The following is a 17077-nucleotide window of genomic DNA, read 5'->3' as shown; positions in this document are numbered from 1 at the left end:
CTGATTTCAAAGGCAGACATGATCTCTCATTTGCACTTCCGTGACTGAGTAAAAACAAAAAATAAGTGATTTGCCACAAGATAATTTGATTTGCTCAATGACAAAGCTGATGTTTTTCCTCCACTGGTGTCCCTAGCCTCTGTTTGTCAGAAACGGGGAATGAGTGACAGGGAATGAATCACTGGATGATTACCTGTTCTGTAAATTCCCTTCTGGGCACTTGGCATTGGCCACAGTTGGCAGACAGGATACTGAGATAGGTGAACCTTTGATCTGACACTGTATGGCCATTCTTATGTTATTTATTGTTTCCTGATCGTGGCTTTCAGGAGCAATCCGTGCCTTAAGTATTAGCCAACATGGAGAATAAGTTAGGACCATCAGTGTGAACAGATCCTACAATGATGTGGGGGAGGAGAAACACTCTACAATCTATCCGACTGTATGTATGTTGGAAAAGCAGACAAATATACACTACAAGAGCATTAAATAGAGCGTGGGTTAAAAGCAAAATAAAGGATAATAGACTGAAGAGGGCCATGCAAAAGTTAAGACAAATGCAACAAATATAACAGATTTGGAACACTGTGCAAATGTGGATAATTTATGAGAAAACGTGGAATTTATGTCATGAGCATCACAGAATATTTCACAACAGAACAGAAGACAAGGTTATAAAAAAAAAAGTAATAGGCCAACAACTTTACACCTCTTGATAAGATCTGAACCTCCCATTTTCAAACTTGCAGGGCAGGAGATAAACAAATCTTAATCCAGATACTGAAGTAGGACTGAATATTTCCTCCCTGATCCATTACGATAGCAGGCATTAAATGTACACGTTCCAGGGCATTTTTGTGGCAGGCTGGTTGTTTGTTTTTAAATGATGGGTTTAGCTGCTCAGGTTTGTGATGTTAGAGATAACCCTACTATAAAAGGGCAGAATGCAAGCAAGGCTGTTTGACAATATACCACATGGATGTGATGATATTAAAATATTTTACATAATGTAAAGTGTTGTAGAAAGTGGAGGGGAGGGAATTATACAGAGGGGAAAAAAGATAGAAAAAAATCAAACCACTTTTTGATAGTAAAACAGGTAAGGCCATGGTACAGTTTCTCATGGGAAACAGTGGACTCACCCACCAACAATTAGCATATTTAAAATATTCCAAATAAAACATTAACATGCAAAGGAGAACAATCCTGAATTGGCAGGGGGATGGAATATGTGACCGTACTGGCTTTTTCTCATCTCTAGATTCAGAGACAGTATCAAATTTCAAAATGCATACAGCAGAAATCAGGAAAATAAAGTCCATTCTGAGAAATCTACTTACTGGTTATTTTAGATAGGCTTAAAATGAATTAAGTAGTCAATTGTGGAATTTGTACTGCAGAATTAATGAAATTTTTGCTATGTACAGTCTATGAGTTGTAAACCATTCCTTCCATTTTGTTCATTTATATACATAAAGAATGGCAAATTTTACCCCTCCCCCCTTTTTTTAAGTTCACACAATTACAGCTTTTAAATCAGGTGTTAATGTTTTATTACGCACTGACACAATGCTATAATGGTTTGGATTTTTTAAAGTTATCATTTGTTACTTTGACAGACTCCTTGTTTCAGAACTAAGGGTTGTCTCTTTCTCGTGATGATCAATCTCCTTAAGAAGTTCCTCCTTTTCCTGGAAATAATTCCGGAACCACTCAATATGCTCCGCTTTTTGTTTAACACTTAGATATGGGTTCTTGGAAAGCCCACAGATCACCAGTTCCATGAAGTGTCGAATAGGTCCTTGCTTGGGAAAGGCTTCAAGATATTTATCCAGAAAGATATGTTCATGAAATTCAACATCATCTTCAATACCTAGAATGTAAATTGCAAATAACACTGTTAAATCATCATAATTTGATAGTGAACACACTCAAGACAAACTAAGTATTTTATATCAGAGGGGTAGCCTTATTAGTCTGGATCTGCAAAAGCAACAAGGAGTCTTGTAGCACCTTATAGACTAACAGATCTGTTAGTCTATAAGGTGCTACAGGACTCCTTGTCGCTTAAGTATTTTATGTAAACTTTTTAATTGGTAAAATTAAGAGTTCAGTGCTGTATACAAAAAGAAAAATAAACTTCACTGAAATGAGAGAAGACTTTGGTGACATCGAAAAATGCACATTTTGACACTACCCTGCCCAAACAGGAGAAATTTGAGTGCACAAGATGTCAAGCCACCATCCACAACTCTTGGTTTTCATTTTGTGTTTTCCATTATGAGGGCAATTTTTACATTTATTTCGTATTTGTTAATGCCATTGAAGCCTTACTTTGAAATCTATTTCCTTAGCAATAAACTCTGCTCTTCCAATACAAGCAAACAGGGGTTTGTTATGGGCTACTAGCAACATTTAAAAAAAACGGAATTGAACATTTATTTGTAATAAGAAATATACTGCTTGCATACCTTTGCAAAATGGTTTAAAGAAAAACATGAAAGTAGTTCAAACTGAGCAAGGCTACCTTTGAAAGTATTGGTTACTAGAACAATTTCCATGCTTGTGTTCATTACATTTCACAGTTTTGAAACGGAGAATGTTTTTAAATACTTCTTTTAACATTTTCCAGACTTTTGCAATCATAAATATACAAATAGATCAAGATAAACATAAATGAAAGATTTTGCAAGTTGTGTCAGATGTGATCTTTAGAAGTGATGAACGCAAAAATATCACATTAAAAAGCATTTAATTTCAGAGCTATGTGGTGTAGTGGTTTGTTACAGACCTTTCGCCAAAAATACCTTAAATCAAATATCAGAGGGGTAGCTGTGTTAGTCTGAATCTGCTTAAACAATGAGAAGTCCTGTGGCACCTTATAAACTAACAGATATATTGGAGCATAAGCATCTGATGAAGTGGGACTTTGCCCACGAAAGCTTATGCTCCAATAAATCTGCTAGTCTATAGGTGCCACAGGACTTCTTCTTGTTAAATCAAATAGTGATTTCAGACTTCTTTCCAGTAGATTTCACTGGTTTCTACTTTTTAATTTGACACTAGTATTCAAAGGATACACAAAGTGTAAGATCTTGGAATCTATAAACTCAAATATGTATAGAAACATGGGGTATGGAAATATGAGATTTTGCTGTATTCCTAATCCAGAACTCAAGACAGACTGGGGTTTCTAAGTACGTAAAGAATTTTTCCCTTCTTAAGTTGATAAAAAACCCTGATGCTAATTAATGCAATTATTTGATAAGATATAAAATTAACTATCATAATAATATGTTATTATTATGATATAAGAACTTGCAAAGACTGCAGAACAGTAAGATTTGTTTTTTTGGATTGGGGTCTCAAACTCTCCCCTTCCTGCCACCTCCCCACCCTCTACCCCACACTGCACCCAAGATATTCTCCAAGAGATGCAGCCTTGGGATGGCAGCAGCAGTCCCTCCCCTTGGCACTCACCATGGCAATGGGAGCCATGAGGAAACAGAACACACTGCACGTACTCACACCACTTCCTTGTGGCTCCTGCAGTGGCTGGGAGTGTGGGGAAAAAGGGACTGCTGCTACCGCCCGGCATCAGGCCCCCCAGTAATCCCCAAGGCCACATCCCTTGGAGGATGGGGTGCAACTGGAGGGAGAGGGCAGGGCAGGAATAGAATGGGCGGGCCTTGGGGGATAGGGACGTATGTCTCCCCTGCTGCAACAACTCCCAGGCCAGATTGCCAAAATGCTCCAGCTGTAGATGGTCTGTGGGCTCTGAGTTTAAGACTCCTGTTTTAGATGAACAAGAGACAGAAACAACAAAAAAGGGAAGTACATTGGTCTTAAGTTAAAAATCTAATGGAAACATCCCAAACCCAACAATTTGGCACAATTTAGTTGAAAATTTTTATGCCAATGAACAGTACTGTACTAACAGGGGTATTGGCAAAGCTATTGGTGAAAGCTTGCACATCGCTTATCTGCTACTTCAGGGGGTAGCCGAGTTAGTCTGTACAGGATAAACTTAAAAACAACGAATAGTCTGGTAGCACTTTATAGCTAACAAAACATGTAGATGGTAGCATGAGCTTTCATGAAGAAGTGGGCTGTGCCCACGAAAATTCATACCACCATCTACATGTTTTATTAGTCTTTAAAGTGCTACCAGACTATTTGTTGTTTTTTAAGTTTATCCTGTACAGTTATTAGTCCTTAAACATAGTTGTGAATAAGCACTACAGTTTCCCATTCTAGAAATGAGCATCAAAAAGTACTAAAGCTATACCAATACACCAACCCTCTTCAAGCCAAAACATTTAGGCTACATCTACAAGTTTTTTTGGCAGAAAATATGCTAATGAGGAACTCATTAGCATAAGTCACAACATCATTAGCATATTTTCTTATATGCATATTTCCTTAAAAGGATCTTGTGCAAAACAGGGGGTTTGCGCAAAACGGAAGCGACTACACTGCTTCTTTTTGCGCAAACAGAAACGGTAGAAAATATGCTAATGATGTTGCGGCTTAGAAACAGAGTAACCTATGATAAGAAACATTAGTTTGGTGCATGCCATCTTAGCAGAACACAATATTGAAAACTGGAATTTTTATTACTAGTTGTTTTTAGGCTTGCATTTGTTCTTAAACTGTAGTAAAGACAATTTTCTCTGCATTAGCATAAAGGACTGAATATATTGTAGGTAAACACTTGCAGGTCATAAAACATAGGAAGTTTGTACCACAGAAATGAGTGCAAATTATCCTGATACTAACCAGGATATAACACGTTTGGCACAACATCAATCATTAAAATGAAAGTAAGATAATACACATTTCAGTACAAGGATTAATGGCATGTCAGTGTCTTCCAATCCTCCAAAAGAACAGCACTGTAGTGTGTAACTTTCTCTCTCAACTTGTACCACATATTCAAAGTTGCCATGGTTTCTTTCCTGTTTTTCCTTCAGATGTTGCAATGCTCGAAGGAGCTGGAAAAGAACCCCTATTTTCCCATATAGAATCATCAGTAACATGTGCAGCATTTATCAGTACCAACTACCCATCACCTTTATCTCCACTAGTCCTTGGAAAAGAAACCAGATGTTTCCCTCTTCCCAGAAGCTAATATTTTCTTCGCGAATCACATTGGTTTAAACAGCATATTTGTGCTAGGCTTAGAAACCCAAATCCACTTAGTGAATACTTGGAATCTTTCAGTTATTACTATACTGGGTTCCAATTCCCCTTCTCTCCCACAATATTTTGTGATTTCTCAAGTCAGAAGACCCTGATTTTTACTATTAGGAATTCTTGAGTCCCCTTACAATAATTCTATAATTCATTGATCATAAAAAGTCAGAGAAATGGGTTGATTGCTATGAAAAGAATCTGAACAATGCAACAGTGAAATAGGGAAGCAGTGACTGTAGTGTCTAAAAGTCCTAGTCATAGACTAGAACCCCATTGTGTTAAGTGCCATGAAAATACAGAACAAAAGGTTTTCATTGTCAGTCTTCTGTTATATACACTACGTGAGTAGCTTTCCACAGAAGTTCAAAGGTACTTTTGGTAGGGTCATGTAATTACTCAACTAGGTGTTCCAAGGATAGAAATGAGACATGATCAGAGTTTTGGAAATGGGCAAATAATTTTTTCAGATATTAAGAATGCTGGCCAACATTTTTATACCCCTTTCTTCCCTCCCCACTTTTTAAAAAAATAATGTTTCTCTCTAGCACTAGTTTTCCTTTCTAACCCCAAAACACGAGTACTTGCACCGGAGGAAGGAGGTTGAGCCAAAACCATTTAACTGGAGAATTACTGAAACAGCTAAAACATATGACTGGTGGGCATTATGCATATATAGAAGCTACAAGATAAAATTATCAATTTGGAAAGATTTCCTTTAACCTTACCAATATTACAATGGCAAACCCTGAGGCACCAGTAATCCTTGTGCAGAAAGGATGGTTCTTTGAGATATGTCCGCCGGTGGGTGCTTCAGTCTAGGTGTCCATGCGTTTATACACTGAAGAGCAGAAATTTTTCATAGCAGTGCTCTGTTAGAGTACACATGCATTGTAGCCACTAGCCCCTGCTGCAGCTTGCATGATCGACCCCCTCCAGGTCCTTCTCAACTACAGAGCTGGACAGAGTGAACTCCGAAATTGAGGGGACAAGAGTGGGTACTGAAGAACCATCATTACTGCATAAGGTAAGTAACTTTGAGTGGTGTCTTTGTAGGTGCTCCACTCTAGGTGTCTGTAGAGCAGTTCCCTACTAGGGATGGTAGAGCTTCAGAATCACATGTGAATAGAGGATGGGAGCACGAATAGGTCAACCATAATGTTAGAAATAGAATACTTGGTGATGACAGTGTTTCGCAAGTGTGTTCTGATGTCCAGGTTGCACCAATACACCTAACCCTTTATTTATCAAATATCTCTTAGGGAACATTATTTAGGAATGCTATCAATGTTGCCATGGCCTGAATAGAATTGGCCATGTAAGGGTTCTTGGTGGTATGACTAGTAGCAAGTTCAGATTCAAAATGGATCTCTGGTTGTTAGCCCATGAGTTGAGATTGCTGAACCTTTGGAGTGCTTTGTCATGGAGATGAATAGTCTTGGTAATTTGCAAAATGGGTTGGTTCTCTCTAAGCAGAACGCTATCACCTGTCTGACATCTAACATGTGTAAAGAGTCTTCTTTTGGACCCTTATGTAGTTCGGTTCTGGTTTAATTGAAATGCCATTGCTGTTGGCGGTGGAAATAGGTGTTTCATGGTCTCTGGTATAGTGCAGCATCATTTGTTCAGCGGGGTATATATGCCTAGAGTGCGCAATATGGCCTTAGTGTCCTCAGGTATGAAACAAGTTGCCTGTTTTGGACGAGTAAGGCTTTTCCCTATCAAAGGGAAAGTCTTCCCTTTGAGCTGTAACTCTTTTCAGATCCCTGCAGTCTGTAGCCAAGAGGCCCTCCTCATGACCGCAGCTGTGGCTGTTATTCAAGCAGCTGTGTCTGCCACATCCACTGAAGCCTATAGCTCTAAGAGAGGGTATGTCTACACTACCACCCTAGTTCGAACTAGGGTGGTAATGTAGTCAACCGGAGTTGCAAATGAAGCCCGGGATTTGAATTTCCCGGGCTTCATTTGCATCTTGCCGGGCGCCGCCATTTTTAAATGTCCACTAGTGCGGACTCCGTGCCGCGCGGCTACACGCGGCATGGACTAGGTAGTTCGGACTAGGCTTCCTATTCACGAGAAGTAACGGTAGTTCGGAATAGGAAGCCTAGTCCGAACTACCTAGTCCGTGCCGCGTGTAGCCGCGCGGCACGGAGTCCGCACTAGCGGACATTTAAAAATGGCGGCGCCCGGCAAGATGCAAATGAAGCCCAGGAAATTCAAATCCCGGGCTTCATTTGCAACTCCGGTTGCCTACATTACCACCCTAGTTCAAACTAGGGTGGTAGTGCAGACATACCCAGAGCTATTATATGACCCTCACTGATGATAGCCTTCAGCTGACAAAGCTTCTCAAAATAGCAGTGTTGGTTTTTCAAAATGAGGTACTTATACTTGTGACAGAACCAAAATGTGTTTTGTCCTATTTACCCAATGAGTTATTTAGAAGTCATGTGATCAAGTCATGGATGTACAGCTCAAGCCATTTTAAAGGGGGGCACGGATGCTCAAGGATGACGTCTGAAAATGTAGTTACACGTTTTTTCTTTCCTGTCTATATTTTACTAAAAGATTTACCTAGTGGTCCTCAACTCAGTTTTTGTTCTTTGGAAAATAAAATGGAGGGTCTGGGGATGAGGGGTTCCATATGCAGGCTGTCCTGCGGAGAAAGGACTACTCCAGCATTTTTTCAGCACAGCAGCTTGGGACAAGGTGAGAAGCACCTGTCCATGGCCACTGCACAGCCATGGGCACAACTGCGGGAGGGGTGCCTATCCCTTGACTGGGACAAATCCAGGTTCATCTGCCCCCTGCACTTTCCGTCCAGAGTGAGGAATGCAGCAAACTAGGCATATTTTGCTGGCTCTCTAACGAAAGGGAACAGCCAGCAACATCCCCACACAAATCCGGGGGGAGGGAAGGTTACCCTCCATGGGGAGCCTGGACAGGGAAAGGCTCAGGACTGGTTCAGTCATGGAGTGGGGGCACAGCCAGCCATTTTCATCTGCCTGGCAATTCTGTCTCTTTTCTGTATAGTTTTTTGAGAAGCATCCCATTTTCCTGACACAATCAAACCCTTACCTTGCTTTAAGTTATAATAAGAGGAAGCTGTATACCAAATATAGTAGACCTAGCTCTTACCATTAAGGAGGAGACAGACTCTCTCAAACATATGAATGGTCTGAGCATTGGCTGGCTAAACCCAGGGTTGTGAGCTCAATCCTTGAGGGAGCCATTTAGGGATCTGGGGCAAATCGGCCAGGGATGGTACTTGGTCCTGCTGTAGACAAAGGCAAAGTGCTCCACTTAGGAAGGAACAATCAGTTTTACACATACAGAATGGGAAGCGACTGTCTAGGAAGGAGTACGGCAGAAAGGCATCTAGGGGTTATAAGTGGACCACAAGCTGAATATGAGTCACCAGTGTGATGCTGTTGCAAAAAAAGAAAACATGATTCTGGGATGCATTAACAGGTGTGTTGTGAGCAAGACACGAGATGTCATTCTTCCACTCTACTCTACGCTAGTTAGGCCTCAGTTGGAGTATTGTGTCCAGTTCAGGGCACCGCATTTCAAGAAAGATTTGGAGAGGGTCCAGAGAAGAGCAACAAGAATGATTAAAGCTCTAGAGAACATGACCTATGAAGGAAGGCTGAAAGAATTGGATTTGTTTAGTTTAGAAAAGAGAAGACTGAGGGGGGACATGATAGCAGTTTTCAGGTATCGAAAGGGTGTCATAAGGAGGAGGGAGAAAAGAAGCAATGGGCTTAAACTGCAGCAAGGGAGGTTTAGGTTGGACATTAGGAAAAAGTTCCTAACTGTCAGGGTAGTCAAACACTGGAATAAATTGCCCAAGGAGGTTGTGGAATCTCCATCTCTAGAGATATTTAAGAGTAGGTTAGATAAATGTCTATCAGGGATGGGCTAGAACAAGGGTTCTTAACCTTTTTACCTTCACACTTCCCCTGAAAGTGAATTTCATGTTCACACCACCCTGGGAGCCATTTTGTGCACAGCCTAGCCCCGCCCCCTCACCTGACAGGAAGCTAAGGGGCGTGGCTAGGATAAGAACTCTGCCAGGGAGCTGAGTCGGGGCCCAGCCTCTGAGGGAGACAGAGGCCTGCCCAGAGCTCCTGGTTGATGAGACCGAGACCTGGCCCGGGCCTTCCACAGCCGCCTTCCCTCAGGCCAGCGAAGGCTTCCCTGCCTGGGCCACCGAGGCCTGGCCAAGCCGGCCAGCAGGGCTACCCTCTGACTTAGAGGAACCCAAGGCTCTACTGGTGCCTGGCAATTCGGAGGACCGGCCTGAGCTGAAGACCCGGCTCGAACCCCGAGGCCTGCCTGAACCCTGGGACCTGGCGAACTAGCTGGATGCTGGACACAGCTGTCCGAGCTAATTCCCATGTCTGACAGCTGGTGGCACTGTGGGGTGAGTGAACCCCGTTACAATGCCTAAATGAATAATATGAGCTTTTTACTTTGAACCTTTTCCTAACAAATTTACGTAATATTTGAAGATGAAAGTCGGCAATGCTCGCGTACTGTTATTGTAGTGTGTCGTCCCATAGGCCTGATTACAATAGCAGTGCGAATCAGTGTGCTGATCTCTAGAGGTTAATAAGAAATTAATGTTTATAATTTTAATTCATAACATTAATTATGAAGCAATCTAAACTTTAGAATTTTATCCAGTGAGAAGGCAATTGAGAAATTTTCTGGGAGGCACCTCACACCTCCCCTGGGGAGGCACACCTCACTGGTTAAGAACCCCTGGTCTAGACAGTATTTGGTCCTGCCATGAGGGCAGGGGACTGGACTCTATGACCTCTCGAGGTCATTTCCAGGCCTAGTATTCTATGATTCTATATAGTAAATTAAAAAGTTTAAGAACTTGAGTACCATTGTAATGCTCCAAACTGAATACTTCTGTTCTCACAACAGATGCATTTTAATTTTGCTTAGGATTTTATAACCACAGACTTGTGTCTCATAAAAGGAAGCCTCTACTTCTTGGTACAGAATTAGGTGATAGAAGGTGCTGCTATTGAACAGACTGGGAAAAAATATCTAGAATTAGAACAGCCAATGAATGCCACTTTTCTAGGAATCTGTTAAGATTTAAGTTGTGCCAAATTTGTTGTAATGAGTTTCACCAAGCCTTCGATTGCACTTTGATGTACCTGATGTGATTGATGACCCGTAAACAGAGTTGGTGTTTTGATAGGATGGAATTTGTTCGCTTGATTTTTGCAACCTCACTTGTGGTAAATTTTGGAGTTCTCTGTTGGAATTTTTCACATGACTAAATTTTGTGGACAAATCAATAAAGTTTCTTGCTTAACTATTTGTGAAGAAAGCTGGTGAATTCATTACTCCCAGACATCAGGGTTCCATCCATATTACTACATCAGAAATGCCATTGGCCAGTGAATATGAACTTGCAAAAACATTACTTGACTATATTTGGCTTAGCGTACAACAGATCAATTCTCATGGAAGCAGTGATTAAATTCTAAGAAACCACCAAAACAGGATGAGAACAAATATTAAGAAACAGCTCAACCACATTATGCAATTTACAACTCAACACAGAATGGCAGATTTTCAAGGGAGACGATTCAAGAAACCAACCTGTTATGTCTTTAATGATTTAAAACCATTGCCAAATTTTCTGCAGTTATTAAAATCCTATTTAAAGAATGATCACACACTTTCTATATTTCTGCCTTTCCTGTTCCATCCATGATGTTAACTTCACATATAGATATGTTTATTAAAAATTATGGTGTTATTTAATGTATGTCCAGCCAGTGGGGCAGTTGTGCTGAATGATGTGACTTTGATTTTGCTTATGAAGTGGACAAGCCTAAGGGAACAAATCTGACTAATATTCAGAAAATCATTGTATGCAATGTGCTACAGCTGTGTAAGTCCCGGGATATTAGGGAGACAAGGTGGGTGAAGTAATATCTTTTATTGGAACAACTTCTGTTGGTGAGAGACAAGATTTTTGAGCTCCATAGAACATTTCTTCAATTCTGGGAACAGTACTCTGTGTGCCACTAAGGATGTTAAGTATCAGGTAACTGACTAACCAAATAGTCAATGCATTTTTGCATCTACTATTCAATTACAGGCAGTCCCCGGGTTACGTACAAGATAGGAACTATAGGTTTGTTCTTAAGTTGAATCTGTATGTAAGTCGGAACTGGCGTCAGCCGCTGCTGAAACTGATCAGTTTCAACAGCGGCTGAATCTGGACGCCAGTTCTGACTTACATACGGATTCAACTTAAGAAACCCAGGCGTCCCCAAGTCAGCTGCTGCTGAAACTGACCAGCGGCTGATTCCAGGAAGCCCGGGGCAGAGCAACTCTGCCTCGGGCTTCCTGTAGTCAGCCCCTGGTCAGTTTCAGCAGCAGATGACTTGGGGACGCCTGGGGCAGAGCAGGTGGGGTGCTGCTGGGATGCTCCAGTAGCGCGGCTCCTCGGCGCTACTGTACCAACCCAGCAGCATCCCAGCTGCTCTGCCCCAGGCGTCCCCAAGTCAGCCGCTGCTGAAACTGACCAGCAGAGGCTGAATCAGGACGCCTGGGGCAGAGCAGCTGGGGTGCTGCCGGGTTGGTACAGTAGCACCGAGGTGCGGCGCTGCGGGACCAACCCGGCAGCGCCCCAGCTGCTCTACCCCAGGCGTAGGCAAGAAAAGCCTGGTCTGTGGGGGGGGGGGGGAGGGGGGGAGAGGGGGGGGGGGAGAGGGGCCACTAGCTGCACACTCCCTCCTCCCCCCAGCAGACCAGGGAGACGGGGAGCAAAGCCTTGGAGCACGCCCGCAGCGGGACAGCCCGGGTGCGCCCGGGCTGTCCCGCTGCGGGCGTGCTCCAAGGCTTTGCTCCCGGTCTCCCTGCAGACCAGAGAGATGGGGAGCAGCTTTTCTCGCCCCGGAGGATGGGGGCGGCGGGACTGCAGCGCATCTGGGCGTCCCGCCGCTCCAGTCCTCCGGCGCGAGAAAAGCCCCGTTCGTAACTGCGGATCCGACATAAGTCAGATCCGCGTAACTCGGGGACTGCCTGTAGTCGATAGGGTACTTACACTTCAAAGGCAAAAGTGCCTGTGCCGCTGCCACTTTGAAAAGCCGCAGTGGCGTTTCAAAGCGGCAGTGTGCACTGAGCCCAGGATCAGCTGAGGAGTCCCCAACTGATCCCAGGCTCCGTGCAGTACTGCCGCTTTGAAATGCCAGGGGGAGCCCGACATTAGGCTCCCAGCAGCATTCAAAGCAGCAGTGCCACACGAAGTCCTGGGTCAGCTGGGGACTCCCCAGCTGATTCCAGGCTCCAAGCAGTGCTGCTGCTTTGAAATGCCACAAGGAGCCGACACCAGGCTCCCTGCGGCATTCAAAGTGGCAGCACCACATTCAAAGCAGCAGTATCCTCCTATTCTCCCCCCTTGCTGCCTCTATCAGTCCTTATGGGAAATAATTAATTGACAAAAATCAGATATCTGAAAAGAAAACACAAACACCTGTTGGGAAATGCTTTAACCTCCATGGACACTCAATTAAGGGATCTCCACGTTGCTGTTTTGTTACAGATCAATTCCACAAGCCAAATACACAGAGAAGAATTGGAACTCCACTTCATGCACAAGTTTAATTCTCATGCAGATGGTTTAAATTGCAATATGGGATGGCTGGGACATTATCAACCAACCAACCACTGAAGATGCCAATGGTTCTTGATGTCTGTATAGAACTGTTGTTAGTACTCTTTCTCTCCAAATGCAAACTAATGGTTCTCATCAGCCTCTTAACTATCTAGTCTTTAAGGTGATAACATACTATCTGTTTTTGTTCAGTTTTTCCTGTTACAGACTGGCTTGGCTTTCCCTTTTAAACTTATCTATCCACTGTCTCTTTTTCTCCCCCACCCCTCCTTCCCACATTTATTCTTGGTTCTGGACATCCAACACTCCGGTCATCTGAAGAAGTGGGCTGTGCCCACGAAAGCTCATGATACCATCTACATGTTTTGTTAGTCTCTAAAGTGCTACCAGACTATTTGTTGTTTTTTCCTGTTAGACTGACTCAGCTACCCCTCTGAACCATTTTGAACTATTTTCCTTAACACTGATTAGGATTTAACAGCAAAATTTACATGATGTCTTCATCTGAAGCTTCACTAACTTAAGACAGTTTAAAGTTACTTACTTGAGCAAAAGGATTAGTCAACTAGTATATGTGCTAGGCATTTCTGAAATATATTATTAAAACTCTCAAGCATGAGGTTGGTGCTCTAATTCTCTACAAATAGAAAGAGACCACAAAAGCTACAGAACACCTACCCGCTTCATTATTAATAGGGAACTCCCACAGTTTTCCCTCTTTTGTCCACTGGATCATCTCTTCAAAGCCATTCCGAGGCGGCTGTTGATTTACTGCTGCAATCTGATTAGCAAGTTCCAGATCCCAGAGCGTAGGTGAAGACTCTAAATATGAAAAAAGAAAAAACAGATCTGTCAGTTTGCCAGAATTGACTTAGATCATATTTTGTTTAAGATTATCAAATTTAGTGAAGGCTGATATTTGCAGACTTACATCTTTTAAGTTGCAGCCTTTAATCATGGTGCAGCATAAAAGTCTACTGAATTCTCAAATGACTTGTAAACTAGCTTACTAATCTGTCAAAATTGCAAATAAGTTATTTAACTCCTTTCCCAAATGTTACAAATAGGAATTAAATTTTCCATCATGTGATTGTTTCTGATTTTGACACATTTTGGCTGCTTTTCGTTACTTACAATTTTTTATATTTAACTCATTACATTCTGAAATTGGCCTATGCACTTTTTAATAAAGACGACAGGGACTTGTTTACTCTAAGGGGTTTCCTGGTATTTCATGATTATGCTCTCATTTGTTGAGGCAACCCACATCTGCAAGTGTTTCCAATTGTTTACTGTGAATCTTGCCCATCTTGATCAGCTGCCCAGTTTTTCTGCTTTAAAAAAAATTCCAGTCAATAATCAATCATACAAGACTAAGAAATCCTGACTGCATTTATCTCACTGTCTTTAATGTTGTCCTCTTTCACACAATATAGCTTAAATAATCTCTTCAACTTGCACTACTTTCATTATGCCAACAATAAATGAGACTTTTTAATTGTTTAATATTTACTATATTCAAGGGCATGCACATGACAGATCTGAGTAACTGTTAAATCACTAGACTGTTCATCCTCTACACCCCGTTAACCTCCATGCTTGTCATCCCCCAGTCAGTCATCACATCACTCTATATAAGATTACACTGCAAACACTGAGACTATGGCCTAGAGTTTTAAGGAGCCACTTGTATTTTGGGGTGTCCAACTTGACATGCTTTAAAGGGGTCAGACTTTCAGATACCTCACGCCAAACAAAAAGGAGACATCCAAAATCACTGCAGGTTCAATCTCTCTTGTCCAGCACCCTAGGGGGACCGGACTGGTGCCAAACCAGAGAATTTGTCAAACCACAGGAGGTCAGTATTGTCTAGCAGCATTACCAGCACTTGCACTACTTACGGGGCTTTTAGAACACATTTAGGAGTAAATTAGAGCTAAGCAACAACACTAAATAACTAAATTAGAGTTAAATAACAGAGCCAGGACTGCTGGCTGTAAGAAACACCATTATGGGACTGCAGGAAACCGACACACCTATGATAAGTGAACATCCTGCTAACTAAAATCAAGCCGGACCACAGATGTTGATGGACCAGAGAGGTTCAACCTATATTCACTTTTGAAAAATTAGGCCTATGTCTTTCTACCTGAACTGTAAAATACTGTAAATTAGTATTTTATAAAATATAAATGTAAATTAAAACTGCATTTTTCAAGCACTCTCTTAAAATTACAATTACTTCAAGTTAGCATTCAGAAGTACTAAAAAGGACCCTTTCACCTTTTCCATTAAATAGTCCTTTCTCAAATATTCTAGTATTCCCTCGACAGCTCACCCAACCCAGCAACATTCTTGGAATTTGGCCAAAATATTGCATGTTATAAGTCCTACTCGTTTAGTCATCTCTTGGCTTCATGTCTAACATTTACACACAACCTGCAGCAGGCCAATTCAATGCTCATCTCACCCAAGATTTTTACTCATTGACACATTCCATCTTGCTTAGTCTTTTAATTCACAGGTACACAAAATAATCCACTGCCGATCTATAACCAATGACTGTCGATTATGAGAGTGAGAAGATTCATGGTATTTGGAAACATATCAGGCAAAAAAGCCTTAAGAATTTTTTAATGGCGAAGGTTTTTTTTAAAATGTCCCTATTTAATAATAGTTTATCTAATTAACTTTGGGTATGTCTGCACTACCACCGTAATTCGAACTAGGGTGGTTAATGTAGGCAACCGAAGTTGCAAATAAAGCCCGGGATTTAAATATTCATTTGCATCTTGCCGGGCGCCGCCATTTTTAAAGCCCCAGTAGTTCGGACTCCGTGCCTGCGGCTACACGCGGCACGGAGTAGGTAGTTCGGATTAGGCTCTCTAATCCAAACTACCGGTACACCTTGTTCCACCAGGAGTAACATTTGCATGGGTTTACATTTGTATGTTTGTCTCTACAAGGAAGAAACTGAAGTTCCTTAAAACGAAAGCTTAAGTTTTCAGCAGTCACGTAGTTTTAAATGATTAACATTTGAAATAGTAAATGTCAGAATGGCCCTTACCTAATCTTTGATCTTCTGGACCATATCAATTAGTTGAGTCCAGTAAACTAAATTCTCCCTTTCTTTCCTTTGCTATGAAAAAGGCAGACACATGCAGACTTTTCCACTCTGGAAAACATTTCTACTTTGAGGGCAGTAAATCAGAAAACTCTTGTTCAAATTCATTCATACTTGGCAGAAAAAATCTGCCTCAGCCACACCTATCACTTACTCATTTCCTTGAAAATATTCTTTTGTTTGGAGCTGTTAAAAGAATACCCAAAAATGTAATGGAAACCAAGTTACAAAATTAACTGTAATGGAATCATTGCTTCTACTTTATCCTTTAAGTATTCTGATTAGGGATGTTAAATATCGGTTAACTGAATAGTCAATTAACTGCTTGAATTCTTATCAATTACTTGACTATTCTACAGTCCCCAGGGATTGGGCCAGCAGCCCCCTGTCTCTCCGTGCTGCTGCCTCTGTATCAGAAGCAGCAGTGCAGGGTGCCAGGCAGGAGCTGGTCCGAGAGGGGAGCCCGTTTAAAAACCAGCTCCCCTTGTGGAATGGTGTCTGTCACCCTGTACTGCTGCTCTGATAGAGAGGCAGATGCGCGGAGTGGCAGCAGCCCATGTCCAGGCGAGAGGGGGAGCTGAGCTCCCAGACCTGGTGTGATCCAGAACTGAGCTGGGCTGCCTGCCTGGCTCCTAATACAGTTGAAATGCAGAGCTGCAGAGGGGGTAGGACCCAGACCGGGTGTGAGCCAGTACTGAGCCAGGCTGCTGGCCAGCCTGCTAAAAAATGTACTGTCAAGGAGTGGGGGGAATGAGTGTAGTCTGTAGCATTAACCTATAAGCTTTTGCTTATCGGTTAATCGACTACACTATTACATCCCTAATTCTGATAATTTGCTACTCGGTCTTCTTAAAAAGGATTAGCCAAAGTTTAAGTTTACAAGCATGGTGTATCTGCTGGATGCAAAGCAATCTTACATTTATCTTTAAGTAATAAAAAACAGCATAGTTCAAAGTGCTCCTTTATTAACAGCTTTAACAGCCTTTAGACAGTTTTCCTTGATTTTCCACTTACAATTCGGGATTTCAAAATTTCAACTTGCATTCATGGTGTGTTTAAACACTTCAGTTCAATATCTGCACTAATATGAAATTAGAAAACAAGAG

General features: G+C 41.9%; 1 protein-coding gene across 2 annotated transcripts in view; it reads right to left on the bottom strand.

Annotated features, from left to right (window-relative positions):
- Positions 1-600: 600 nt before the first annotated feature.
- The window catches only part of MRPS31 (mitochondrial ribosomal protein S31), a 40592-nt gene continuing 24115 nt past the window's right edge, over positions 601-17077 (bottom strand). For both annotated transcript variants that reach the window (XM_075919111.2, XM_006124913.4), the window contains exons 6-7: positions 13526-13669; positions 601-1873 (exon numbers count right to left, since the gene is read on the bottom strand). In XM_075919111.2, coding sequence (XP_075775226.2) covers positions 1608-1873; positions 13526-13669 — 410 coding nt within the window. In that variant the 3' untranslated portion in view covers positions 601-1607. The remainder of the gene's footprint in view (positions 1874-13525; positions 13670-17077) is intronic.

Source organism: Pelodiscus sinensis, chromosome 1, assembly GCF_052426305.1.
Source record: "Pelodiscus sinensis isolate ZL-2025 chromosome 1, ASM5242630v1, whole genome shotgun sequence".
Taxonomy (NCBI): Eukaryota; Metazoa; Chordata; order Testudines; family Trionychidae; genus Pelodiscus; species Pelodiscus sinensis.
Note: the sequence above shows the minus strand (reverse complement) of the source record. Positions and strands in the feature narration are given on the sequence as shown.